At 44.6% G+C, this 27,510-nt stretch overlaps 1 protein-coding gene across 2 annotated transcripts; it reads right to left on the reverse strand.

Moving 5' to 3' along the window:
• Window positions 1-4,478: 4,478 nt before the first annotated feature.
• Window positions 4,479-26,709, reverse strand: HAL (histidine ammonia-lyase). Of its 2 annotated transcripts, XM_027967629.3 has the most exons (20): window positions 26,450-26,709; window positions 25,551-25,611; window positions 25,416-25,443; window positions 24,750-24,824; window positions 24,587-24,659; window positions 24,428-24,494; window positions 24,026-24,063; window positions 23,066-23,191; window positions 21,819-21,958; window positions 18,117-18,164; window positions 17,391-17,538; window positions 16,513-16,608; window positions 16,360-16,418; window positions 15,385-15,465; window positions 13,931-13,996; window positions 13,357-13,522; window positions 10,562-10,696; window positions 8,764-8,872; window positions 8,595-8,664; window positions 4,479-6,115 (listed from the first exon to the last, which is right to left on the reverse strand). In XM_027967629.3, exons 1-20 carry the CDS (start codon window positions 26,694-26,696, stop codon window positions 5,975-5,977), a joined length of 1,974 nt encoding a protein of 657 aa, XP_027823430.1. In that variant the 5' UTR covers window positions 26,697-26,709; the 3' UTR covers window positions 4,479-5,974. The 2 variants fall into 2 exon arrangements, with proteins under 2 accessions (XP_027823430.1, XP_060269040.1); XM_060413057.1 differs by having other exon boundaries at window positions 4,479-8,664.
• Between the last annotated feature and the right edge of the window lie 801 nt (window positions 26,710-27,510).

Consider the following 27,510-nt stretch of genomic DNA (forward strand, 5'->3'; position numbering starts at 1 on the left):
AACTTTTTCAGTCTCCTCTTTCACTTTCATCAAGAGGCTCTTTAGTTCTTCTTCACTTTCTGCCATAAGGGTGATGTCATCTGCATATCTGAGGTTATTGATATTTCTCCCAGCAATCTTGATTCCAGCTTGTGCTTCCTCCAGCCCAGCATTTCTCATGATGTACTCTGCGTAGAAGTTAAATAAGCAGGGTGACAATATACAGCCTTGACATATTCCTTTTCCTATTCGGAACCAGTCTGTTGTTCCATGTCCAGTTCTAACTGTTCCTTCCTGACCTGCATATAGATTTCTCAGGAGGCAGGTCAGGTGGTCTGGTATTCCCATCTCTTGAAGAATTTTCCACAGTTTATTGTGATCCACACAGTCAAAGGCTTTGACATAGTCAATAAAACAGAAATAGATGTCTTTCTGGAACTCTCTTGCTTTTTCAATGATCCAGCAGATGTTGGCAATTTGATTTATGGTTCCTCTGCCTTTTCTAAAACCAGCTTGAACATCTGGAAGTTCATGGTTCGTATTGCTGAAGGATGTTATCACCCATTTCAAGTGGATGGAGCCTGAAGCAATGAGTCTTTACTGTATTCAGTATAGATCAAATCAATAGATCCCTTGTCAGAAGGTTAAAGGTAACAGTACATGTCGCTGTCACTGGCTATTAGTGCAGAGTCTCTGGAGCTCGGCTCCTCACATGCTTGGTGAAGAAGTTGAAAGGGGCTGTGGGAAGCACATGGTTGCTGTGGCTGATACCTCCCCTGTGACTGGTCTCCTAGTTAACATTGGGAGTCTGGGGTGCAGGAGATAGCTAGAAAGGCCAAAACTAAAGATTAGGTCTGTCCTAGAATCCAAGCCATGCAGAAGTATATCCTTACACTTACGGAATAAGCAAGTGAAGCACTTCTTATTTTCCTTCTGTGTGTCCTTAGTTGCTCAATCATGTCCAACTCTTTGTGACCCCATAGACTGCAGCCCGCCAGACTCCTCTGTCCATGGGGATTCTCCAGGCAAGAATACTGGAGTGGGTTGCCATGCCCTTCTCCAGGGGATCTTCCCAACCCAGGACTCGAGCCCCGGTCTCCCAATTGCAGGCGGATTCTTACCATCTGAGCCACTAGGGAAGCCCATTTTCCTTCTAGGAAATATTAACTCTAAATAAGTAGCATTCTTGTCTTTTTTTGAAAGAAACCAGAGGAAGATGCCCACCTGAAACTGCCTTATTCCTCCCAGACCAGTGTCCTACAGACCCCTTACAACTCACGGAAACTGGCTAGGGACGCAGAACCTCAACCCCACTCCACATCTACTGAATCCGAATCTGGTCTTAACAAACCCACAGGTGATTTGTCTGCCCCCTTGAGTCTGAGAAGGGCTGCAGTGTAGACCCTAGCCACACATGGTGCCTCAAAACCTCCATTTGCTTTTGCTGCTCCAGACCTTGCAGCACCCTTTCCTGTGCCTAGAGTGCTTTCCCTCTCTTCTTAATGTGGGAAATTGGAGCTAGTCCCGCCCCATCCCCACCGCGCTCCCATTCGTCTGTGAGCACCTCTAGAGCATTGCAGCCTAAATATCCTTCTCTTTAGACTGTGTGTTAGGAGAGGAAAGGGCCTGGTCATGTCCCCAGGATCAAGCATAGTGACTGGTTCATAGGAGGTGATCAGTGAATGAAGTAATGAATGGTGCACAAGTGAAAAGTACTTATTAAAATACACTCAGCAGGCCAACCCAGGAATGAAGTGTTAAAGAAAGTACTTGTTCCACATATTGGAAAGAGCATATGAATCCCTTAATGTAATGTCATTCTGTAATGTAATGTCATCACTGCGGATGGTCATTACAGCCATGAAATTAAAAGACGTTTGCTCCTTGGAAGGAAAGTTATGACCAACCTAGACAGCATATTAAAAAGCACAGACATTACTTTGCCAACAAATGTCCGTCTCGTCAAGGCTATGGTTTTCCCAGTAGTCATGTATGGATGTAAGAGTTGGACTATAAAGAAAGCCGAGCACAGAAGAATTGATGCTTTTGAACCGTGGTGTTGGAGAGGATCTTGAGAGTCCCTTGGACTGCAAGGAGATCCAACCAGTCCATCCTAAAGGAGATCAGTCCTGGGTGTTCATTGGAAGGACTGATGTTGAAGCTGAAACTCCAATATTTGGCCACCTGATGCAGAGAGCTGACTCGTTTGAAAAGACCCTGATGCTGGGAAAGATTGAGGGCAGGAGGAGAAGGGGACGACAGAGGATGGTTGGATGGCATCACCAACTCAATGGACATGGGTTTGGGTGGACTCCGGGAGTTGATGATGGACAGGGAGGCCTGGCGTGCTGTGTTTCATGGGGTCGCAAACAGTCAGACACGACTGAGCAACTGAACTGACTGAATGTAATGTCAAAAGATGATGCTTATGGGGAAGTAAAGGTAAAACCTAAACAAGAAACAGTGTCATGATTGGATGGAAAGGGGTGTTGCCATCCTCAACTTGGGAGCTTGGAAGGATTTTGATGTGAAGGAAAGGCTCCAAGGTGGGGGATCATGAGGGTGTTCAGGAGGCAGTCGGGTCTGAGTCCTCCTAGAGTGGGGGTACTGGGACTATAACGTTGACTCAGGTTTCACGAGACTTGGAATGTCAGGCTCACTAGCTGGAACTTCATTCTTAAAGTCATGGGAGGCCACTGCAAGTTTTTGAACAGGTTAGGACCAGGACAAGTGTTTGGTGTAGAAAGAAGAATCCGGTTTTAGTCAACACAGTCAGCACTCAGATATGTGCTGTGTGAGTGGACTCTGGAAAGACACCTTAACCAAGTCCTTTGGTGGAGAGAGGAGGAGGTATCAGGTGCTAGAAGTCTGGATGAAAGCTCTCCAAATGGCACAGTGAAATATGAACACCCCTACCTGACCATGGCTTGAAAAACAAGGAAGCTTATTAGCTCCTCCTTGGAAGTTCACAAGGACAGGCTTCAGGACTGGTTTATCCAGCAGTTCAGGACCCCTGAAGACCCAGAGTCCTTCCCCCGCTCCTGCTGTGTCCTGCAGTGTTGGGGACACCCCAAGGCTAGGTACCCCCCCCGCCGGTGGCAGTCTAGCACCAGTCAGAGGGGCTGTGCCTCCTCATTCAGGTCAAGCAGGACAGGGAGAAAGCCTGCTCTCGGGAGAGAAAGAGTTTTCTAGAAGCCTCTGTTACTGACCAGGGTTCTTGGCCTCCTTAGCCAATACAAATTGATCAGAGGCCAGACAAGAAATTCAGGCAAGGTTTTACTCGGGCTCCTGTTGCAGCAGGGGTTGCGGGGAGGGTGAGAACAATCAGCAGGCTCCCTTGTCGCTGGCTCCCTGAGGGGTGGGGGAAATTTGTTCCTTATATGGAGTGAGGATAAGGGTGTGAGCAGAGACTGGCCAGAGGAGTGGCTTAGGTGGTAGCATGTGCAGGGGGCATGCCCAGTACCCTGCTTTTGCTCGCAACCTCCTTCTTTTGCTCCAGGCTCTTTAAAAGTTGCAGTTGGGTGTTTTCCTAAATCTTTTTCCAGCTCTTGTCCAGAATTTGTCCCAACTGACTATGCACAGGGTTCATTTTAGTCCCATATAGTTTCTTTGTTGCTCAAGAAAAGGTGTGTCCAGGTATAAGCATTGTAGCACTGCAACAAAGGGTCCCAGGACCCAGGCCTGTCTCACCTCCAGTAAAATTCTGTTTCATTGGCCCAAGCTGTACCCCCCAACTAATATCTCTTGAACTAATCACCCAGTAAAGGGAACGGGACCGTCTTGAGACGAACAGCTCAAGCTTGTGCCCCGAGCTGAAATGAGTTTCCTCCAACTTTTTTTTTTTTGTATAATGTTAATGTTAACATTAAATGTTTACATTTAATAAATGAGTACCTTCAACCAAAGTAAACTCCCAAGTGTAAAATGATCATGCTATTCATGAGATAATTAGAAGCTTTAATAAAAAAGATAATAACTCAGTGACCAGGTTCAGAAACGAGACACAGCTTTAAGTAGTAATGAAAAGTAGCTTCTTTGGAATTTTTCAGGTTATGTGTGGTTTCATGTATGTGGTAGGTTGTTATAGCAACAGCCCCAAATCATATGCCCTCATGTGTTTCTCTCCCAAACTGATGTGGGCTTGACACGTGACTTGCTTTGGCCAACTGCACATTAGCAAATGTGGCACAAAAGGAGCTTGAAAAGCCCTTGCGCTTTCAGTTTTTCTCTCTGGCTGCCCTAAGAGAGCAGGTAAAGAAGCCCAGGTGAGCTCACCTGGATGAAAATCATGATGCCTCCAGCTCTTCTGGGCTCCTCAGTGGGAAAGAGAGAGAAAGAATGTCTACCAAATCAATCACATTGTCTAAAGACACTTTGTACCATGTGAACATTCAATGACAAAAATCTTACACAAATGTAATTAACTGCAATTAGAATAACCTTTCCCTGGTGAGGTGATATACATTGTTATAAAAATCTAAGAATACAGCAATGACATATGACAGTAAGACTTAGTTTATTCCACATTTACCTTGAAATTCCCTTGAGGGCACAGTTACAGAGCTGTATAGAAAACTCAATAATGAAGGGCCCCAGAGGACCAGCCCTGGCAACCAGCACACCCCGCAGCAAAGCGACAAACAGCCATCAAACCACTGGGTTTACTTGCTCCACTGCAACTTGTGGATAAGGATGAATAAACTTCATTCCTATGTCCACGTTTCAGCAAAGAACAGCATCAAGAACCACCTTTCGGTCTACAGGTTCCTCAGCACATTTTGGTTTGTACCTTTCTCTCCACCTTTCCTGTGGACAGGTTGCAATTAGAAAAAGCTGCTGTGAGATACATGTTGGACCCATTTTAGGCTGTCATCAGGTAGGAAAGCGGGCAAGCATGTCCGCAGTTTCCTCGACCAACTGCAGTCGTTAGAGCCAAGGTTTCACTGCACTTGGAAAGTGCTTTGCTCCTGTTTGCACAGAAGGGTGCAGAGTCATAGTGTCAGGGAGTCAAGAAGTCATTAGATCCATCCTTCATTTGGACAATTACATTTAAGCCTTCCCAAGAGGTCCTTTATCTTCTTCAGTGGGGAGGGAACAGACTGGGTAACATCCTGAGGCCCGTCTGATGTCTGTCAACAGGGCCTTGTTTTAATGATTACCATCACAGAGAGGGGGTTGATTAACTTCTAAACATCAAATTCCTTACCTGTGAAATGAGGAGGCTTCTTAAGCTAGGTTATTACAAGAACATGAACAAAGTACTAACACGTAATAAGGCAGCAATAACACTAACCTCCGACTATAGTTAAAGCATCTGAATCCTTCTTTGATATGCATAGTGACATTTGATAAATATGAAACAGTTCATTGAGAACCACTCTAATAGCAGTCTTTCTGTTCATTCCTTAACTCCTTGACGCAGAATCTCTTGTTGACCAATTGACTATTCTTTACTACAATTCAACTAATAAAAAGCAGCTTGAGAACAAGTTATGACTTAAAAAGTATTGCTTATGGAGACATATTAAGGAACATTCATCATATCATGGCTTAGTATAATCCACCAAAGTTAACTAGAACTTGTCAAAGCAAAAACAAAAAGAACAACCAAAAACCAAAACAAAAGAAAGATTCACGGAAGTCTAATGTTTTTGGAAAAGAATGCCATCAATCTGTTTCAAGAGTCAAACATCCACACAATTGTGGTTACTATTCTCACCCTTAAGAATGAGTGACCTGTAGATATCATTAAGAAATAATTAAAGTCCTATAACCTGGAAACACCGTTTACATCTCTAACTCAGGTCAACAAGAACACAGTATTAGATTTAGTAAATGTAATATTATCACCAGCCTAACCAGAGCAGGTATTATAAGACCCAAACTGTATAATAGATTGATCCACCTGAGAAAGTTCTCAGGTCTCTCCTTCAGCATAGTACTATTTGCTGTCAAATTAAGTGCTATCTAATCTGCTAATTCATGACAAAAAGCATTAAAGATCCTCAGATTCTGGGATGTTGCTAGATTTCTTGTGCAGAAATTCCAGTGAAAATGCTGTTGGAGAAACAGGTCTTGATTCTGGAATATGCTCCATTCTGTATTTTTCAATGTATGGTGCAGCTACTTCCCAAACCTGAGATGCAAGGACAGAGCAAAGTATTGACAACATTGTTTTCACATGCATTAAACAACTTCATCTGAAGTCAAAGCATTATCTCTACCTGACTAGATACATAGCAGCTGTTTGCTTGCTTTCATCATAAGCCATTTGACACTTGACCTGTCAATTCGGTTTTGGTTGCTTTAACAGCTTTTGAAATACAAAGTTCAAAATGTTTCTAAAGTGACATTAAGGTTTTCAGCTGTTTGCTCTTCTAAAACAAAACAAGCCAGTGAACACACAAAACCTAGAGGATTCAGTGTGGGTGGAATTAAGGAAAGTTACTCAAGGGTGGAACTGTGTGTTTTCTGAGGCAAGCCTTTAATGATAAGAGGCAGTTGGTCTCCTCTTTGCCCCAGTTCTGCACCACATGCCCTCTGTTCTTTGGACCCTTGTTCCTCAGAGCATGGCCCCTGCAACAGCAGCATCACCTGGGATGAGTCAGAATGTCAGCCCTACTGCAGACCTGCTGAATCTGAATCTGCATCTTAACAAGATCCCTGGGAAATCCACGTGCTCTTTACAGTTCGAGAAGCACAGCTTCATAGCCTTATTCAGGGTTTACCTCTACCCACCAACCTATTCCCTTTCAAGCATAACACCTTCTCAGATGAAGATCCAGTTTTCAGTTTATATTATAGCTGCTTTTTATTCAGTTGCCCCTGATAGGAAAGGAGCATTTCCTATTCGTTTGTATTACCTTAGAAAATGTATTCTTTCAAAAGTGACCCCAGGGACTGTAGCCTGCCAGGCTCCTCTGTCCATGGAATTTTCCAGGCAAGAATACTGGAGTGGGACCTCCTTGAAGAGATACTTGAAAATACTGAAGCTAACCTCCTTGAAAAGATATCTTCACTGCCATGTTCACTCCAGTGTTATTTACAAGAGCCAAGGCAAGGAAGCACCTAAGTGTTCACCATCAAATGAATGGATAAAGAAACTGTCACTCACACACACACACACAGAGTGGAATATTATTCAGCCATAAGAAAGAAGGAGCTGTTGCCATTTGCAACAACACAGATGGGCCTTGCAGTCATCATAAGCGAAATGTCAGACAAATATCATATGATCTCACTTGTATGTGGAACCTAAAAAAAATAAAATACAGAGAAGAGGTTGGTGTTACCAGAAGCAGAGGGTGGAGGAGTGGGTAAGGAAATGATTTGACAGTAGTCAGAAGGTACAAACTTCTGCTTATAAAATAAATCCTGGAGATGCAATGTACAGCTTGGTGACTATAGTTAATAATACTGTATTGTATATTTGAAATTTGCTAAAAGAATAGATCTTAAGAAGTTCTTATCACAAGAAAAAAATAACTGTGTGGTAATGGAGGTTAACTAACTGTAGTAACCATTTTGCAATATATAGAGAGATCAAATCATGTTGTATACTAATATAATGATGTATGTCAAGCATATTTCAATTGAAAAAAGGCTGAGCTCTCACCTACCTCTCTTCTAGCACCAAAACTGGCAGCAAGCAAGGGAATTCCCCCTCAAAGGGTATGGGAAACACTTGCAAATGACAGGAGTGAAGGTCAAAGGAAAACTTCTCAAGAGCAGAGCAATAGTTCCAAAGGAAGTCAAGCAACTCTAACGGACATGATAGCTACAAATTACTGCAGAAGGTTTAAAGAACTTTAAAAATATATTTTAAAAATGAGTCCGCATTCTAGGCATCTGTCCCAGTTAGACAAGTCTGTAGTCAATGAAACCAGAGGGAAGAAGCGATGAAGAGAACCCGTATCTCACCCAGCATGACAGGGAGCACACACCAGCGCAGGAGGTAGACCCAGAGCCCTTTGACTGAAAACTCGGGAAGTTTGTTTTCCCTTCAGGTCTGTGCAGTTGCTGGACCAGGTGGGGGCAGCATTACAGGAAAAGAGTGTACTTTCAAATAAAAGAGAACCTTCTTGGTGAGAAGAAATCTATGAACTTTCATCTTATTTTCTCCCCATGAATACTTGTCCCAAAATTCTATTTAAAATTCATTTCAGCTCCTAATCCTTAGACAGTCAATGTTTGGATGCAATATGGGGCACTTGAGAGTTTGTCAAATAGCTTCTTAGTGGCCTTAAAAGTTGCATGAATACCTTTTGGTTCACTTCCAAGAAACACCCAGGAAACAGAAGAATAAGAATGTTTCTTCTCTACTCCCCACTCCCACCCTGCTTCCCCTTGTGGTAGGGTGATTTAGTCAGGAAGTTATCTCTTGACTCTTGTAACCCCATGGACTGTAGCCCACCAGACTCCTCTTTCCACAGGATTTCCAGGCAAGAATACTGGAATGGGTTGCCATTTCCTTCTCCAGGAGAATATTCCCAACCCAGGGATCGAACATGGGTCTTCTGTATTGCAGGCAGATTCTTCACCAACTGAGCCACTGGGTAACCCCTGCTCCCTCTTAAAGACCCCAAACTAAAAAACAAGCCAGGCAGCCCGCTTACCTTCTGCTCTACGAGCAGCCTGTGTGCTGCCTCGATGTCTGGGGCCATGAAGCGATCTTTTATCCAGGGCCTGCAGAGAAAGCATGTCACACCATCAGCCAACGTTAACTGCTGCCAGGGTCCACAGGTGTGAAACGGTGTCACTTTCCAGGGATCTATTTGGTTTTACCTCACAACAGAGCGCACCAGGTCATAGACCTTCTCCAGTGGAGTGGTGGTTTTCAAGGGGCGGAGGAACTCTATGCCCTGGCAGGCTGCAAGAAGCTCAATGGCCAGCACTGAAACAAGAAGGACGAGGGGATGGCTGGTTAGAGTGTGACTCCAAGCTTGAGGGGTATAAAGCCCACGCAAGCTGCCAGCCAACTAATGGATAGTTGGTTCTCAGTCTATCGGTAGAATGAAGCTGCCTTGGTATTTGTATACCATTTTAAATCTACTTTCCTAACCCCTCAGCTGCATCTTTAATGCTGAGAAGGGGAGGACTACCCAGGTAAATCAGCTTTCTCCTTCTCCCTTCAGCTGATCAAGATGGATAACCTCTGTTTCCTATTTCACCCTTGTGTAAATTTCCATTTGTCTTCAGTCTTGCTGTCCCCTATGGCCTGAAATACCTTGCACATACACCTTCATCAAAAGACTGAAGGAGTCAGTGAATGAGCAGATAAATCTTTGGTTGCCAAGGAACTGTTTCTCTAATGTCTATTTTAAACCTTCAATTTCAAAGGCTCCCAACAAGACTACATAGGGAGGATGAGAGAGTGATGGATAAAGGGTGCAAGGTTTCTTTCCGGAATTATGAAAATATTATAAAGTTGACTGTGGTGTTGACTCACAACTCTGAGTATATTCACGACTCTACTAAAACCCACTGAATTGTACAATTTAGATGGGTGAATTGTATAGTATATGAATTATACCTCAATAGAGCTGTTGCACCCCACCCCCAAAAAAAGGATACTCAACTCTCTTACATTTATTTTAAAATAATGCTGTTTTGTCAGTCAGTTGCTTCCAATACAGTTGCAAAGACTTAGGAATTTAGAGAACAATGCCTGAAGGAAGGCAGTTTCTCTTTAAGAAACAAACAAGCAGTGGTTAAGAAGGCTGGAATACTTTGACCCAACATTGCCCCACCTATGAACTATCTTTGCCCAAAAATGCTGGAGCTAAATCTTGTCAAGTCTTTAGAACCAACTGCAACCCACAAGAAATGGAACAGAACAAACGTACCACCACAAGCATGCTCACAGGTAAATCAAGAATGTTGGTCTCTCAGAAAACTTAAGCTGGTTTTCAAACTAGTCAATGACATGAATTTTTTTTTTTTAAAAAAGGGGGAGGAGGAGGAACTGTTGTAAATGAAAAGGAGCTTAAAACCTTGACCACTAAATTTAAAGAATGGGTCTTGAATCTTGGTTTGAAAAAACACTGGAAGGACATTGAAATAATCGGGAAAAGTTGAATACGTACTCCATGATACCAAGACTTATTGTTGGTTTTTGTTGGATGTGATAATGGCAGTGGGTAAGAAAGCAAACGTTTGTATTTGAGAAAGTGTGCAGGAAGAAAACACAATGACAGGGATCTGCTTGAAAACGATTGAGAACTTTTTTTAAGAAGTGAAGTATAATGTATTAACTGTTGAATCAGAGTTAGGTGTATATGAAGTTTATGGTACTAATCTCTCCACTTCTGAATGTTTTAAAATTATTTCATTTTTTTTTTTAAAAAGCCAATTGATGAACTGGCTTAGCCAGAAGGTGTGGATTCTTAATCTTCAGCCAGCATCAAAATCACCTAGAGGGCTTGTTAAGTCCAGATTGTTCTATTCTCAGTCTAGGAGTCAGCAAGGCTGGGGCAGGCCCTGGGTTCCCAGGTGGTACTGATGTTCTGATGGGGATTCCATTCCGAGGACCATTGGCATAGCGGTCACCAGTGAGGCCTGCATTCCAGCTGGCCGGGGTTACCTTGCTCCACATGCTCAATGACCCTGAGGGCCTTCCTTGCTGCCCATCCTCCCATGGAGACGTGATCCTCCGTGGCAGCGCTGGTGGAGAGAGAATCCACGGACGAGGGGTGGCACAGAGCCTTGTTCTCAGAAACTGCAAGAGGCCAGAAACTAAGTTAGGAACATATTTTTGTTCCTAATAGAAAAATGTGCCAAAATGACACCCAAAGCGCTCCTCAGTGTGGGACACCCTCTCCAGGAGTTCTTGGTCATTACCAAAGCACTAGATGTTCCAAAGTTACTTTGGGAAAAGGAAGTCATGTGGGGTTTTTTATCCCCCCAAAGTAAGAAGGACTCTTAAAATTGTAGGGAGTTCTGAGATAAGACTGAGAAGGGAACCCTCATATTACAAAGCAAAGTTGAAAACACTGTAAGCATTTGGCATGCTAGGAAGACTAAGGGAAAAAAGAAGTGATGGTCATTTCCAGGACTTGGAGAAGAATCTGGTTATGTCAGCAGATGAGGTGGGATTAAAATTCAGGCATGGCATTTGCAGGTTGAGGCTGGACCCACAGACCTTGAGCAAGAAGATTTAAAATTAAAACTATCCAATGATGACATAAGTGGCTGTACTCAGTTTAAGAAAGGGCTTGACGATGGCTGGGGATGTCTTGGAGATGTGGGGGGAAGTCTAGAGTTTGGCCTAAGTTGCTGTCTTTCAAACTTTATTGTGCACGAATCACTCTGCCTTGTTTAAGTGCAAATGTTGCGTTTCAGGTGGGGCCTGAAATTCTGCTGTTCTAACAAATTCCCAGGTGATGGCTATATTTTGCCAGTGGACTATAACTTAAGTAGCAAGGACCTAGGTTACAGAGTTCCTTCTCCCCAGCTTCAGAAGCCAGGAAATGTCCAAGTCAAGCGTTCCCCACCCCCCTTTCTTTTTGACCTATGAGAGCAGCTTTGAGTTCTTTTCTATGCTATAGGGTGTCCGGGAATAATCCAGTATAAACTACAGTGATTCACTCATCCTATTTGGCCCAGAACTTTCAGGTTTCAGCACTGCAATGTGAATCACCTGGTTTGGTGGAGCTTATTTAGAAAGGTAACTTACAAGTGGCCAGAAAAAAAAGAAAACCACCAGTTTAATTATAATGAGAGCAAGCCGAGCAACTTCAAACAGCTAGGGCAGCTAAACACATTCAAAGGAGACTCCCCAACTTCACAACATTCTCTAAAAATCAATGACCACCCCACCAAGTTAATGTGGGGGCTTCCCAGTGGCACTAGTGGTAAAGAACCTGCCTGCCAATGCAGGATACATAAGAGATGCAGGTTCAATCCCCGGATCGGGAAGATTCCCTGGAGGATGGCATAGCAACCCACCCCAGTGTTCTTACCTGGAGAATCCCATGGACAGAAAAGCCTGGTGGGCTGCAGTCCATAGGATCTCAAAAAGTTGGACATGACCGAAGCGACTTAGCATGCATGTGTATTAATATGAGAAGTCACTGCCTTTTAAAGGGATTTTTTTAGTAAGGAAGTAAGTGAGCAGATAGAAGATACTGGACAGAAGATGAATTCAGTGGCTCTTTGTTAGCTGCGTTGAGTCTAAGTGTGAGACTTAACTGAAGAAGTGGTTATTATAAACTCCATAACTAATATTTAGTGCTTACGGTATGCCAGACATAGTTCCAAGGGTTTCCATGCATTAATTCATTTACTCCTCAGAACAGCCCTATTAGGTAGGTTTTTCACCCCCATTTTACACAGGAGTAAACTAAGGGTCAACAGGATTAAGAGACTTGTTCCATATCAAACTGCTGATAAATGGATGGAGACAGGATTCAGACCCAGAGGCCATTCTCTTATTGAACTGCCATGCTATCCTGCCTGTTGGGTAGGCTTGCCAGAAAAAAATTGCAGATGCTTAGTTAAATTTGAATTTCAGATAAAAAAAATAATTTTTAGTAACAAATAATGTGCTGAAAAATTCAAATTTAACTTCATTAAATGTATATTAAGTGCATCCTGCATTTCTGTTTGTTAAATTTGGCAATAATGTAGGATTAAGTATTGATCAAAATGAAATCCTCATTAATTGAAGTCTGAGCATAGATTTGGGAGCCAAAACTCATGGGTTTGAACTCTGCTTTACTTCTTAGTAGCTGTGCAATATTGGGTAGGTTCTTTACTTTCTTGGATCTTCAAATATCTTCTATGAAAGAGGAAATAATAGTACCTGCCTCTTGGTATTGTTTGACAATTAAGGGAGTAAATATAAGTAAAGCCCTTCACACTTCCTTTGTGCCAGGTCCTGTTCCGATGTTATTTCTCTGTCCCTTACAATCTTGAATCAGAAATCTGCTATTTTCCAGCTCAATTTTCATAGAGGGCATTTTGCTTCTTATAAGCATTTTTGTGTGTTTAATCACATCCTTATGTTTTTAGTGGAAGTTTCACCAGTAGCTATAAACATCTTTGTCTTTTTCCTTCTGATATTCTTCAAATTGAGATTAGGGGGAAAGCCACAAAAAGGAAGTTCACATGTGATGTCACATTGCTTCCTACAGAGAAATCATGAAAACCTCCCTATTTACAAACTCATTAGTGTAATATTACATTTCAGTATAATGTTGCTTAGGTTATATTTTATATTTTTTCTCGAAACATGCTTTTATATTGAGAGAGGTAGGATGCACATAGAGGTGGTGGAAAAGTTAGATCTCATTCAAAGACAGAATGTGATACTTTCAGGTAATGGAAAGACCCATAGATGGATGGACTTGAATTCTGGTCAAAAGGCAGGGTCCTTACCCAGGGCTGCAGCGGTGCAGTGGGCTATCATGAATCCAGAATTCAGACCACCTTCAGCCACCAGGAAGGCAGGCAGCTCGCTGAGGGAGGGGTTGCAGAGCCTTTCAATTCTTCTTTCACTAATTGCAGCAAGTTCATGGACACCAATGGCCAAATAGTCCAGGGCCTGAAAGAGTGTCTCAATTAGGTTGGCCTAGAGAATCCCAGGGATGAGGGAGTCTGGTGGGCTGCCATCTATGGGGTCGCACAGAGTCGGACATGACTGAAGCGACTTAGCAGCAGCAGCAGCATACTGGGATATGGGCTTCCCAGGTGGCGCTAGTGGTAAAGAACCCGCTGCCAATGCAGGAGACATAAGAGATGCAGGTTTGATTTCTGGGTCGGGGAGATCCCCAGATGAAGGAAATGGCAACCCACTCCAGTATTCCTGGCTGGAGAATTCCATGGACAGAGGAGCCTGGCAGGGTGCAGTCCATGGGGCTGCAAATAGTTGGACATGACTGAGTGAGTGACTAATGCTTTCACTCATATTGGGATATGCTTTCAGGGTCAGGAGCAATTCTAAAAAGCTTACTTTGGCTGGATATTCACCATGGAAGTTTCCTCCAGAAATAGTCTCTCCCCTGCTGGCAAAGACCATCTTTTAAAATCAGTTAAGGCTTCTGAATAACACTTGCTGAAAACTCGGAGCGTAAGTCTCTCCCTAATCGCTCATTTTTAACATTGAGGTGGCAGCCCTTGTATAAAGGCAGGGTGGAGACAAGGAGAGTCTTTGCACAAGTATGTGTTGACATACAGGGACACAAAGGTAAACAAAACAAAACAGAACACAGCCTGAAGCAAGCATGTCAGAGAAGCCACGCTGAACAGGTCTGGTGAGAAACCTCACACAGCTGCTGTCTGCCAGCCCAGGCTGTGCACGGCTCTCAGGGCTGCTCATCAGCACCTCCTCCAATGTTAAGAACTGAGGCAGACGTGAGGGAGAAGAAATAGATTCCTAAGGGGCTGGGTGGTCTTTAAAGGCAGTGCTGTCTCTGTGATGACTTTGCCAGTATGACTCCTGACTGATCACATCAAATTATAAGGAACTAAGTCAACACAGAACATTTTGTAGCAAAAACAAGGTGGCGCTGAGAAACCCCTACTGTGAAGGAAAGGAGCGCTCCATCCCTAAGAGATGGAGGCATTCTTACACTTCTCTGTACAAACATGGGAACACGGCTTTGAGTAAAGTGGCACTAGTGGTAAAGAACCGGCCTTCCAATGCAGGCGACATGAGAGATGTGGGTTCTTCATGGGTCGGGAAGATCCCCTGGAGGAGGGCATGGCAACCCTCTCCAGTATTCTTGCCTGGAGAGTCCCATGGACAGCCTCGTGGGCTATAATCCACTGGGTCGCAAAGAGTCGGACACAACTGAAGTGACTTAGCACTCACTCACCATGTCAGAAATAAACTCAGGATGGGGAAAGTCATAACTCTGATCAATACTTAGGTAAATGTTAAAAGGCTTCTGCGTAGTACACCAAAGTATCACTGAACCCCAGAAAGGCTTCTATAAATGCCATGCTACTCAGGGTCTCCACAATCACACTTGTGATATAGGTCTTCATCCTTCTACCAACAACCTCAGCAATGGGTTTTAGGGCAAATGCCTTTGTGAAACCCTTCAGCTGATGCTGGAAATACCCCGTGTAATCTTTCATCCATCAGTTTTGGAAGCACAGCATGTTAGACTCCAAACCTGAGGCAAGGTTCACAGACCTGTCTCTGCCACTTATCAGCTCAGATCTACAGCTAGTAGAGGCATGTAACCTCAGAGCCCAGACATTTAGTCTATGAAATGGAGAACCAGAGAGGTTATACAATTTTAAGATCTTCATCAGATCTTAAAACTACCAGCTGAAATTCTATAATTACAGCTTCAGTTCAGTTCAGTTGCTCAGTCGTGTCTGACTCTTTGCGATCCCATGAATCGCAGCACACCAGGCCTCCCTGTCCATCACCAACTCCCGGAGTTCAAAAGATACAGGGTTATCTGTTGCACTGTTAATTTCCGTGGTTATGATGTTCTTCACAAATGCTATTGTGTCATTCACCACACCATGGACCTAAAAGACAATATCAAGTGAGTTAATTCATGGAAGACACTGAGTCTGGTGCCTGTCACATAGTCTGATATTCTTATTAGAACAGTAAGGACGTTTAAACTGGAATTTATTCTTACTGTAGAGCTAATATGTCAGTCATTCCCCACAGACATTTTTCAGTCTAGCTGAGCTAGAACTGAACTTGCTGAGAAGAAGGAAAAGAGCATAAAATGAAATGAAAATAAAAAATTAAGTTTCATTAAATCATTTTCATTTAATTTATTCTATGGAGGGTTCTTTAGTACACTATGGCTTGGAACTTGGTACAACCTGAAATACTGTCTCACTCTTGACATGAGGTTAGCTCCTTATCCTACTAATTTCTATTTGCAAATGAGTTATAACATCTGCAATACACGTTGCCTCACTATAGTTTAAAGTTAAGACACACAGGTTCATTTATAATGGTTTATGTCTGCCTGTTAAGTGCAGATAGATCTAATCATGGATATGCCCTTGAATTGTGGTTGGGTTTTCCCAATATATCCCTGGCAGATCTAATAGGGAGAACCAGTAAAACTCCATTGACTGGTTAGGATGATATTATTAATAAGAATTTTTTAGAATTTTTTAAACTTAGGTCACTAAACCTAAACAACAAGCTGTCTGTTGAACATCTCTACAGGGGGGTTGAGCAAAGTAATTCAAAGGAAAACAAGCAACTTACCATATAGAACAGAAATGTCATAATAATTGGACAAATGGGGATATATATGATATACATCATTTTTAATAGAGGCTGTAAAGAAATCTGGATTACCATTAACATTACACAACTTCCTGACACCTTCCTCTCTTTCTATCCGTATCTCAAATTGGGAGAAAAAATAGAAACTTGTTGGGTTTTTTATCTACCTGTGGACAGCAGCGCAAGGTGTATGCATCTTGAACACGGTCGCAGAACCTGTGACTTTCTATGGAAAAGGTAGAGGGGATGGCAAGGGGCATGTTAGCAATTCTTTGCAATTATTTTCAAAAGCAAATAAGTTCAAATAGGCATGCCCAGACCTGCTATTTCAGATGGGTGATGATCCGAGTCCAAGAGGGACCGAAACCGAAAAGCAACTTCAACTTGCCCACGATGAGGGCGAACAGCATGAATGTCTAGAATTGGTGAAGGAGGAAAAGTCTGAGCAATTCTTATATTGAATGAGCTACCGTCACTGACACAGGACCGTCCACTGTGCTGACCTGGTCCTGTAAAGCCCCAGAGGTCCTTAACCATCGCTCAGAATTAGAAACTTAACTTCAAAAGCAAGATTTTCCGTATTGACTTTATTCTTTCTGCTTTAAATATCTGAATGCAAACTATGAGTTGAGCCCACAGGGAACTCAACTCAAGACAGTGGGCCTACCCTGAAAAGATTTAGGCTTATGACAGAAGGGAGCTCAGTGGCCTAATTTAATTAAGTCATTTTTAGACAGGTGTTTTGTTTTGTTTTGTTTTGTTTTTTGGTCCTACTACATATAAGAGTGGAGAGTCCTTCAAAGTCTAGAAAAGCTATCACTTGCCCAATTTTTCTCTCCTGATTTTCTAACGGGCACTAGCTGTAATTCCACACCGATTCTCAAATCCTGCCAACAGATCGATCCTTAAGACAACAAGTAGTTTGATGGGAATCAGAGCTGGTGGTCTGGGGCAGGTCAGTTAACTCTCTGGGTCAATATTTGTCTGTGAAACATGGTCGTTTCAAGGATCAAGTGTGGCGTAACCGAGACGATGCTGCAGCAGTCCTGCGAATGCACGGCACGGCACTTGGATTTTCTTCTTCCCCACCATCTACTTCCCCCCCAACTCCCAGGTCCAAAGACCTTGACCATCCCATCCCGCCCCCCACCCAGCTCTGGCTGAATGAGTAGCAAGCAAACAGCAGAACCATGCTAACCAGTATCGAAGGCTTTGGTGGTGCCCTTGAGCACCTCGAGGGTCAAGGCTGCCACTATGTCAGCTTGCCGAGCGATGGCACTGGCTCTCTCCACAGCCTCACAGCCAAGGGAGGTGATCATTTGTGTCCCGTTGATGAGCGCCAGACCCTTCAGGTGATGCAAGAGACATTTCCTAATGCTTTTTGTTGTAACAAGCACTTCTTTTGCTTTCCTATGATGAAAATTTGCCTTCAGCTGAATGATGTTGATTCATGGTTTCTAAAGTGCAGGGCAGTGATGCTTGTTTAAGTACTCAAGGATGAGTGCCATCGTATAAAATTTGGCAAACAGAGAGCTGTGAATAGTTTCCCTGTCATGAAGCAGCAGTGGAGTTCCAATGTAGACAGCATATAAAACCTTTAGCTCTTTATTATGCTATATTTCTTCAAGTTCTCGTCATTACAGATAAGACACCTTGAAAAATTTCTGATCTGAGGCTCTTAACTTAGAGCATCCTAAGTGATGTTGGTTTACAGTATCATTCAGGGATCCTTAGAGATCCTGATTAGACATTTCAGTTCTCCTGCAAAAGAATCCCTGAGCATCTCTGTACTGGAGAGGCTTTTCTTCAGTGACCAACTTAAGCAAACATGGAGGCTATGTTTAAGAAACCAGTGAGGCTGATATTAAGACTAAAAGCGCATAATGATTTGTTAAAAGGAACAAATTTTCCTTGAGTCTCTTACCTCTTTTGGTTTCAAAACAATTGGCTTCAATCCATGAGCTGCAAGGACCTGTAGAATGATTTAAACAGTGAAAATGGGAATCAAATGAAATACCAGCATATTTCTAACTTCATGGAGAATCTAATAAAGCTCAAAGGTCTGTCTTCCAAAAGATTCAGTTCAGTCACTCAGTCATGTCTGACTCTTTGCGACCCCATGAATCACAGCACGCCAGGCCTCCCTGTCCATGACCAACTCCCAGAGTTCACCCAAACTCATGTCCATCGAGTCGGTGATGCCATCCAGCCATCTCATCCTCTGTCATCCCCTTCTCCTCCTGCCCCCAATCCCTCCCAGCATCAAAGTCTTCTCCGATGAGTCAACTCTTCACATGAGGTGGCCAAAGTACTGGAGTTTCAGCTTCAGCATCAGCCCTTCCAAAGAACACCCAGGACTGGTCTCTTTAGAATGGACTGGTTGGATTTCCTTGCAGTCCAAGGGACTCTCAAGAGTCTTCTCCAACACCACAGTTCAAAAGCATCAATTCCTCAGTGCTCAGCTTTCTTCACAGTCCAACTCTCACATCCATACATGACCACTGGAAAAACCATACGCTTGACTAGACGGACCTTAGTCGGCAAAGTAATGTCTCTGCTTTTAAATATGCTGTCTAGGTTGGTCATAACTTTCTTTCCAAGGAGTAAGCATCTTTTAATTTCATGGCTGCAATCACCATCTGCAATGATTTTGGAGCCTCCCAAAATAAAGTCTGACGCTGTTTCCACTATTTCCCCATCTATTTCCCATGAAGTGATGGGACCAGATGCCATGATCTTAGCTTTCTGAATGGTGAGCTTTAAGCCAACTTTTTCACTCTCTACTTTTACTTTCATCAAGAGGCTTTTAGTTCCTCTTCACTTTCTGCCATAAGGGTGATGTCATCTGCATATCTGAGGTTATTGATATTTCTCCCAGCAATCTTGATTCCAGCTTGTGCTTCTTTCAGCCCATCATTTCTCATGATGTACTCTGCATAGGAGTTAAATAAGCAGGGTGACAATATACAGCCTTGATGTACTCCTTTTCCTATTTGGAACCAGTCTGTTGTTCCATGTCCAGTTCTAACTGTTGCCTCCTGACCTGCATACAGGTTTCTCAAGAGGCAGGTCAGGTGGTCTGGTATTCCCCTCTCTTGAAGAATTTTCCACAGTTTATTGTGATCCACAGAGTCAAAGCCTTTGGCATAGTCAATAAAGCAGAAATAGATGTTTCTCTGGAACTCTATTGCTTTTTCCATTTTGCTCTATTCGTCTTCTCTGATCTATTCTCTAGTTCTGTGCTTTAGTCTGCAAGCAGACTTAGCTTTCGAATGCCTTTTGTACCTAAAATTATCGGAGGCTAGTGTATACAAACAGAGAAGGCAATGGCACCCCACTCCAGTACTCTTGCCTGGAAAATCCCATGGGTGGAGGAGCCTGGTAGGCTGCAGTCCATGGGGTCGCTAAGAGTCGGATATGACTGAGCGACTTCACTTTCACGCATTGGAGAAGGAAATGGCAACTAACTCCAGTGTTCTCGCCTGGAGAATCCCAGGGACGGGGGAGCCTGGTGGGCTGCCGTGTATGGGGTTGCACAGAGTTGGACACAACTGAAGTGACTTGGCGGCAGCAGCAGCAGCAGCAGTGTATACAAAATCAATCCTGAATATTGGGTTCTAGGCCCTTTGCAGTCAGTTTGCACTTTAGTGATTCACTTTTTTTTTTTTTTAACTGCTGCTTCTGAGCACATGTGGACATCCAGATGCAGATGCTCCAAGGCTGGCCTCCTGACTCTGCCCATACTCCCTGGCCTCTCGAGCTTGACCTAAAGTCCCCCACGCTCCTCCTACTTATCTGAACAGCAGCAGAACCTCACACTGTCAGAGCAGGGCTTCTCACTTGTATGGCATATGTGTGAGCACCAGTGAAGAGCGGGGTGTATGGCCTAAGAGATAGACAGAAAATCCTCAGAGGAAATGGGCAGAATTATCTTTTGCTGAAATAAAAGAAGTGAAAGCAGTCACTAGGTTAAGATTCCTCTAGGGAAGAAGGAACAGCAGGGAAGAAGGAAGACAGAGGCAGCACAATCATTTTCACAGTTTATTAAAATACCAGTCACATGCCTAATTCTGTCCTGGGTGTGGGTCTGAGGGTAGGAAAAATGCAGACGGACAAGTTCAAGGGCAAATGCAGTCATAGGTTAAATACAGTCATAGGCAAATACAGTCATAGCACATTGGTTAAGTGCTCCAGGAGGTAGGAAGTGGGCAAGGTCCAGTGGAAAATAGTCACATAAGATGCTGAGGGAGCACAACGGAGGGGCAAAAGGGAGTGGGCAGTGGTGGGGTATAGGGAAAAGAAGCAGAAGAGCAGAGAAGTAAGTTTCTAAGAGGTCTCAGCAGAAACAGGAAGAGACAGGTGGACATGACTGGCCCCTCCACCTCGGACACAGCATGCTCCAGCTGCAGGGCACCTCTAGCTTCTGTGATGTACAGTGTTGGTGGGGAAGGATTCGGGTGGCTGGGGGAGCAATGTGGCAATAATATGGCAAGACTCTTGTAGGCCACTTTCATTTTAAACATTATCCTAAGGACAATGAGAAAAATGACAAGTTTTGGCCAGGACATGATCAGAATTGCTATGTGAAGGCGGTTGAGGGGGACACTGGCTGTAGAGAAATAATCAAGATTAGTGTGTAAAGAAGGAAGGTGATCTGGAACTCAAACCCTTAGAAGGACCACCTGTTCTCTTAACTTCTTCCTCCTTGGTCCTCTGTCCCTTGACTCAATATTAGGGGACCTCCCAGCAAAAGGTCAGAGATGACACTTCAAACAATTATTTGGGCTGCTCTGACAACCCAGGGACCAAACCCACATCTCCCACATTACTGGCAGATTCTTTACCGTCTGAGCCAGCAGGAAAGCCTCAATGAATGTGTAGATGAATAAAGAAAATAGTAAGGCTTTGTCAAACCCAGGCCCTTCTGACTGACCACCAGGATGAGAGCTTGGGTGTGGGGGGATGTGGAGTCTCCTTTCCAGGGGCCTTATATCAGGGCCATGATCCACAGCTCTGTGCCCACTAGACCAGCAACTAGCTAAACCTCCAACAATGTGTGACCTCCTGGATAGGCACTGGGAGTGTATTAGGTGCAGAAGTAGTTCCTGCAGTGAACACTAGCAACTTTACCTTTTTACCAAGGTGATCACCAAGTCCAGGAGGCTGACAGTTGTATAGGGAAGCTAAGAGCATCGCTTAGTTGGATGCCTGTAGTGCACTAAGGCGCTTCCCTGGTGGCTCAGGTGGTAAAGAATCTACCTGTGGTGTGGGAGACCTGGGTTTGATCCCTGGGTTGGGAAGATCCCCTACAGGAGGGCATGGCACCCACTCCAGTACTCTTGTCTGGAGAACCCCCATGGACAGAGGAGCCTGGCAGGTTATAGGCCATGGAGTCACAAAGAGTCAGACATGACTGAGTGACTAAGCGCAAACACACACACACACACACACAACTAAGGCTGGGCTCCTGACTCAGTCTATACTTCTAAGCTTCAGTTATCACAGCCATAGAGTGGGAATGCTTTGTCATCAGGCTGCTGAAAGGGTGAAGTGCTAGAAAACACGGAAGTCTATCAGGTGTCCATCCTGGGGAAATGACTGCCATGGAAGCTATTATTAGTCTTACGTATTTAGCATCAGCCCAGCCGCTCTTTGGAGACCACATCTTTCCTTCTCCAATCAGCCCAAGAGCAAGATGAGAGAGTGGGGCAAGGTCTCCACTGGCACCAACAGTTCCTTTCTCTGGAACATACGGCAGGCAGGAGGCTGGGAGAAAAGGAGACACTGGTTACTTCAAGAGTACTTCATTCTAGCCAGCCTCGCTTTGACACTGAGACCAACCTATCCCAAAGGATCTAGTATCACAAATGGCACAGACACCCAGGGAAAGACAATTCCTTAAGCACAGGTAATGCTTAAGGAACCTGGCTGAGCTGCTGTAGAAAGAAAGAGGCGAGGGAGAGAAAGAAGATAGGAAGGCAGACCCTCCTGGGAGCAAAGCCTTCTCCATAAGCCACTTTAAGTTTAGACTCTATTCTAAGAACATTGGGAAGTATGACAGGTTTTGGCCAGGACATGGTCCAGTATGCTGTGTGAAGGGGTTGGGAGAACACTATACATAAAGCTTAAGATCAGACTGCCGGGAAGAAAGGTGATCCGGAACCTGTACCCCACGATGACCATCTCTTCCCTTCTTCCTTCTCTGCCCCTGGGTCCTCTGCCCCTTTGTTTACTGTTGCTGTACATGTCACATCTTGTCTCCACACTGGAATTTTCCCAAGAAGCAAGCCCCAAAGAGTCGAATTGCTTTTTCTCTTATCACTAGACCGCCACGTGATCACAAGCACGTCTTTCGTCTCTGTATTTCTGTTCTACCTTTGGAAGAGGCTGAATTTCAGTTATTCTTAAGTCTGGCGACCCCACCACTTGGGGAGCATGAAGAGTTCAGATCCCCAGGTGCCGCCAGAAGCACTGAACTGGTCTTTGGGATGGACATTCAGGAATCATTGTGTTCCCAGATGATATGAATAACTTCTCTAACCACGTCTGAGCACCACTGAATCGAGGGTTCTCTGCAGCTCTGAACTTAAGGCCAAACTTAAGGGGCTTGTTCTGATTTTAAACATGCTGAATGCTAAATGAAGGGTGATAGAGAAGGATGAAAGTTCACAGGAGTAAGAGTCTCTGCCCCTGCCCGCCCCTCACCTTCTGCCCCCATATAGCTATCTTCCTTCTTGCCAAGCCCACTTCCCATTCATCATCATTAGTTTATGTCTTCTTATCTCACCAATATCTCACCACCCTGTCAATCAAGTCTGCCTGTGGTACCCACCCAGCCTGCATGGAGGGTCATTTGGGGATCCATTGCATTACCATTAAATACTTCGATAACTTGTTTGAGAGTCTCCAGGGAAATGCCACTGTATCCTTTGGCTAAGACATTGATCCTTAAAGCCAAGAGCATCCGGCATCTCTCAGGGATTAGTGGTTTTCCAACACCTACAAAACAGAGCTGATGTTTTCTTTAGAGAAACAAAATAAACAAAATCCTCCTCCTCCCAGCCACCTCCATCTCAAATTGCTCTCCACGTCTTGGTTCAGGTAGCTGCACTGCCTTCCCTTCTGATTGTCCCACTTCCTCAGGTCTCATCTTCCAGACAAATATGAGACTCCAGTCTTGCCTCCCCAGTTCTCTTCCTTGGAAGCTTCAGTGAGCCTGCGCCCTCCCCAACACCCCTGGAATGGTGTCCAGTCTTCTCACACAAGGTCTCTTGCAGTCTGATGGGAGGCAGTTCTTGACAGTCTCCCTTCTCACCACATCCAGATCCACTCGTCCCTGAGTTCCAGCATAATTTTGTCTCTTGACTGCACCATTCTTTTGGCATGACCGTATTCATGCTCCTCATCCCAGTTCTATCCTTCCATCTAGCGCATTCATTTTTCTGAGAGTCAGTTGAAAGGATATCGTGTCTGATGCTCTTCTTCCCTCCTTGGCAGCAGAAATGGCACCTACTCTTTGGAATGTGCTAGCTGCTGGTGGCTGATACAGGATGCCTGATACTGCTGCATGGACACCCCTAGGCATCCCTGCAGGGTTCCAGCCCCGCCCCTCCCCTTGGCTCCTCCCACCTCCTGCCCCCTTATGTAAACCAACATGGTACAGTCTGCCCTTAGCACCTGTGGATTCCTTATCTGTGAATTCAACCAACAACGGAGACTGGCTGAATCATTCAACCTGCGAATTTAAGAACCTAGAGGTACTGAGGGCTGACTGCACTTCATTCATCAAATCAAACAAAACCTAGGCGGCGCTGGATGTTTGGAATGAGTTACCTGAAGAATGTGAACGGACTAGGTTGAACTGGAGCTCCCTAGAAGAGAAAGTGAAGAAACCTCTCAGATACCTCACCGTGAAAATGTCCCCTCAGCTGGGAAAATGAAGGGAAAATAGTCAAATCTTTGGAGGGACAGAATAAGGCATGATAGAGCAATGGAAGAAACCAGCAAGTCTGTATTCTCTACGTCAGCTCATGAGTGAGTTAACCTGAGCCTCACCCTCCTCTGTAAATTGGAGCAAGTATTAATTATTTCCATTGTTGTGTAAATTGGAGCAAGTATTAATTATTTCCATTTTTGAAAGGAGTCTCTAAGACAAGAGTTTGTGTGTGTTTGGTGGGGAGTGAATCAAATTTATGTGAATGTGTGTGTCTTTGGTGGGGAATGAATCAAACTTACTCGAGTTTACTGACGGGAATTACAGTTCTGGCAAATTTCCCAAAACCCGTAGTAATGCCGTAAACAACTAGAATAAAAAACAGACGTCGTACAATTGGATGCATGCTGCATTTTTTAAGTCTGTAAAAAGAAATATGTAACACAAAGAGAAAAAGATACCAGTTTTTTCTTCCACGATTCTGTCTATGACTTCCCTGGATTTTTGCACCCTCTTTTCAGCAGTGGGGGTAAGCTGGGAAGGAATTGGGCAGAGCTGAACATGTTGCAGACTTCCATGGGCAGCAAGAAAGGTTAGGACATCACCCCCCTCTACTCAGCATACCTTGATTTTGTAGTGTCCCTCGCCCAAGCTGACCAGGTCCTCTGTGGTCAGACTGTCCCCATCTAAGGCGATGTACTACACAAAAAGAAGGGGATCTCCATGAGCAGGAACAGCTTAGTTGCTCAAACACAAGAGCAGGGAAGCATCGAGCAGAATCAAGATGTGGCGCTTCAGAGATTTTATCGCTACTATGAAACATGAATATGGTAGTTGAAAAGACAGCTTGCTGAAGAGGAGGTTAAGGAAGAAGAATTAGACATGGAAAAGCAGGACTTCATGGTGGTCCAGAGGTTAGGAATCCACCTGCTAGTGCAGGGGACAAAGGCTCAGTCCCTGGTCTGGGAAGATTCCACATGCCATAGGGCAACCAAGCCCATGTGCCCAGAGCCGTGCTCTGCAACACGGGAAGCCACCACAGTGAAAAGCCCCTCTCACTGCAACTAGAGAAAGCCCTGTGCAGCAATGAAGACCCAGCACAGCCAAAAATAAATAGGTTAGAAATAATAAATGGAAAAGCAAAATGTCTTTCCCTATTACACAGAGCTGGATAATGCCCTGTCCCCATGGGTTATGTTTTGCTCATGAATTTTGCGAGCCCTCCCCCACTTACATGAGGAGGTGGGGGACTTAATTTTCTTAACAGAAAGGAAGTGGTTTGAAACTTACCTTCTCGGGTTCCCGGTATTTGCTGTATCTGAAGTCAGGTAAAGGATAATACTGGGGAATATGGAAAAGCCCCCAGCCCCATCACTGGTGGGAGGGGCCCCCAGAGCAGACCAAGGAGCCTGCAGGAAAGGATACAAGTAAACTCCTTCTGGCTGGGAGGGAATGAAGTCGGGTGACATAGCATCTCCTTCTATAACTGAAACAAGAGTGCAAGAGATACTTTTTCGAATCACGACCCAGAGTCACATTTGGCATTACCGGTAAACCAAGAAAAGAGCTCTTCAATTGCCTTCAAGTTCTATAGAACTAACTGCTTTAAAACAACTTCAGATGCTTTCAGAGAGCAAAAAGTCAGAGATGTAGACATGCATGAAAAGGTTTAAATGAAAGTTCAAGATTCAGTCTCCACTTCCATTGCCATCATCAACTTTGTTTTAAATCTATTGTTTCAATATATTATACTTTTAATATTTAGTATTTGCGATGCATTTAATAGATTTAATATTTAAACCTATTTGTCTTAGTGTTTGACAGTTTTGTTAAACAAAATTGATTTAACTTGGTTTTAAAATGATGCTACTGGCCTCCTGTCTGGCAGGTTCTTTTGAAGTGCAAAGGGACTTTGAAAATGATTCGGTAAGCAAAGGGCTTTAGCCCTGCAGTCTCGAGTTCAGATCTAGTCTTTCCTATTAGTAAGTAACTCTCCTCCTTCCTGAGTCTGCTAACTCATTGTAAAAGGTAGATAAGAATACTGCCTTCCTCACAAGGGTGTTTGAGAGTTTAAGATGCTCAGGCAGCACGCATTTTCCCCAGAGTAGATCCCCTGGAGGAAGGCATGGCAACCCATTCCAGTATTCGTGTCTGGAGAATCCTATAGACAGAGGAAACTGGCAGGCTAAGTCCATGGGGTCGCAAAGAGCCAGACACAACTGAGTGATTGAGCACACACCGCCTATACACAGGAAGGACAGGGACTGTCTCTCCCTGCAGTGCCCAGCTACATGCTTCGCGGCCCCTTCCCTCCAGCCACTCACCCACTTCCACGAACTCATTGTCCTCCAGGGCCACGTCCAGTGGGTCTTCATTGTCCAGCAGGCCCAGGCCTTTGCAGCGGCGCACGAGGAAGCGGGCGTCGTCCACCGAGGCGAAGCCACCGTTGTCGGGCTTGTTCTTGATGTACCGTCGCACGGCCTCCCGGCCCAGCCAGCCCACCGTGAGCTGCGCGTCCTGGCAGGGCACGGCCAGCCACTCTCCGCGAACGTGCACCGTGTACCGAGGCATGGCTCCTCCGCCTGACAGTCACCGGGCGGGCGGGGAGAGCTTTATTGGGAGTGACTGCCGAGGTGTGGTCGACAGACCTAGGATGGACTTTCAAACATGCCGCCTTTCTTGCCCTGACTCATTCACGCAGGGGACAAATATTTATTGTGGGCCCCACGGTGTCCATTTGAGATTTTGCCGCTGAGCGCGGAGCAAGAGTGAGGGTTGCCGCTGCCAGCTACCTGCCCTCCACGTCTGCTACTGGACAGGCCTGGGTCTCCAGCCTGGGGGTCTTGGCACTTGTGGGCCCTGCTGCTGACCTCTCTCTGCAGGGGCTATGGTTCCTCCCTCCCCTGGTTTCTGTGTGCCTTCATTACGGGCAGCTTATAAACACCATGTTCCTGTCTTTATCTGGAATTACTCAACTGTAAAATGCTCTCCACACCAGGAAGTGTCGCAATCCTCATCCATTTGTTTATTCCCCAAATACCTGTTGAGTAACTCTACCCTTTCCATGACTAAGGTTTTCTGAAGCTGTCCCTCTAGAGATCATTTTCAAAACTAAAGGTCATCATCTGGGTGACAAACCACCGTCGCCTGGAGGTGAACAGCTCAGACAGCCATAGGTGGGGTGCGGCTCCACCACTTATCATCCTGGAGCAGAAAGTTATTGGCCAGCCTGTGTTTCCTCATCCAAAAGCAAAGGGACTAATTTCCTTACTGCAGTGTTTGCAGTATCTGTGCCTTGTATGTGGGAAGTCACTGTGGTTGTGTCTGACTCTTTGTGGCCCCATGGAGCCCACCAGGCTCCTCTGTCCATGGGATTCTTCAGGCA

This window comes from Ovis aries, chromosome 3 (assembly GCF_016772045.2).
Source record: "Ovis aries strain OAR_USU_Benz2616 breed Rambouillet chromosome 3, ARS-UI_Ramb_v3.0, whole genome shotgun sequence".
In the NCBI taxonomy this organism is placed as follows: domain Eukaryota; kingdom Metazoa; phylum Chordata; class Mammalia; order Artiodactyla; family Bovidae; genus Ovis; species Ovis aries.

Coding starts and splice junctions, on each gene's coding strand:
- HAL (XM_060413057.1), bottom strand. CDS start 26,696: ATGCCTCGGTACACGGTGCACGTTCGCGGAGAGTGGCTGGCCGTGCCC. Junction 17,539..18,116: donor TTGTTTTGAAACCAAAAGAG/GTAAGAGACTCA, acceptor CATCACCTGAAG/GGTCTGGCGCTCATCAACGG. Junction 16,419..16,512: donor TCACCCATCTGAAATAGCAG/GTCTGGGCATGC, acceptor CCTTTTCCATAG/AAAGTCACAGGTTCTGCGAC.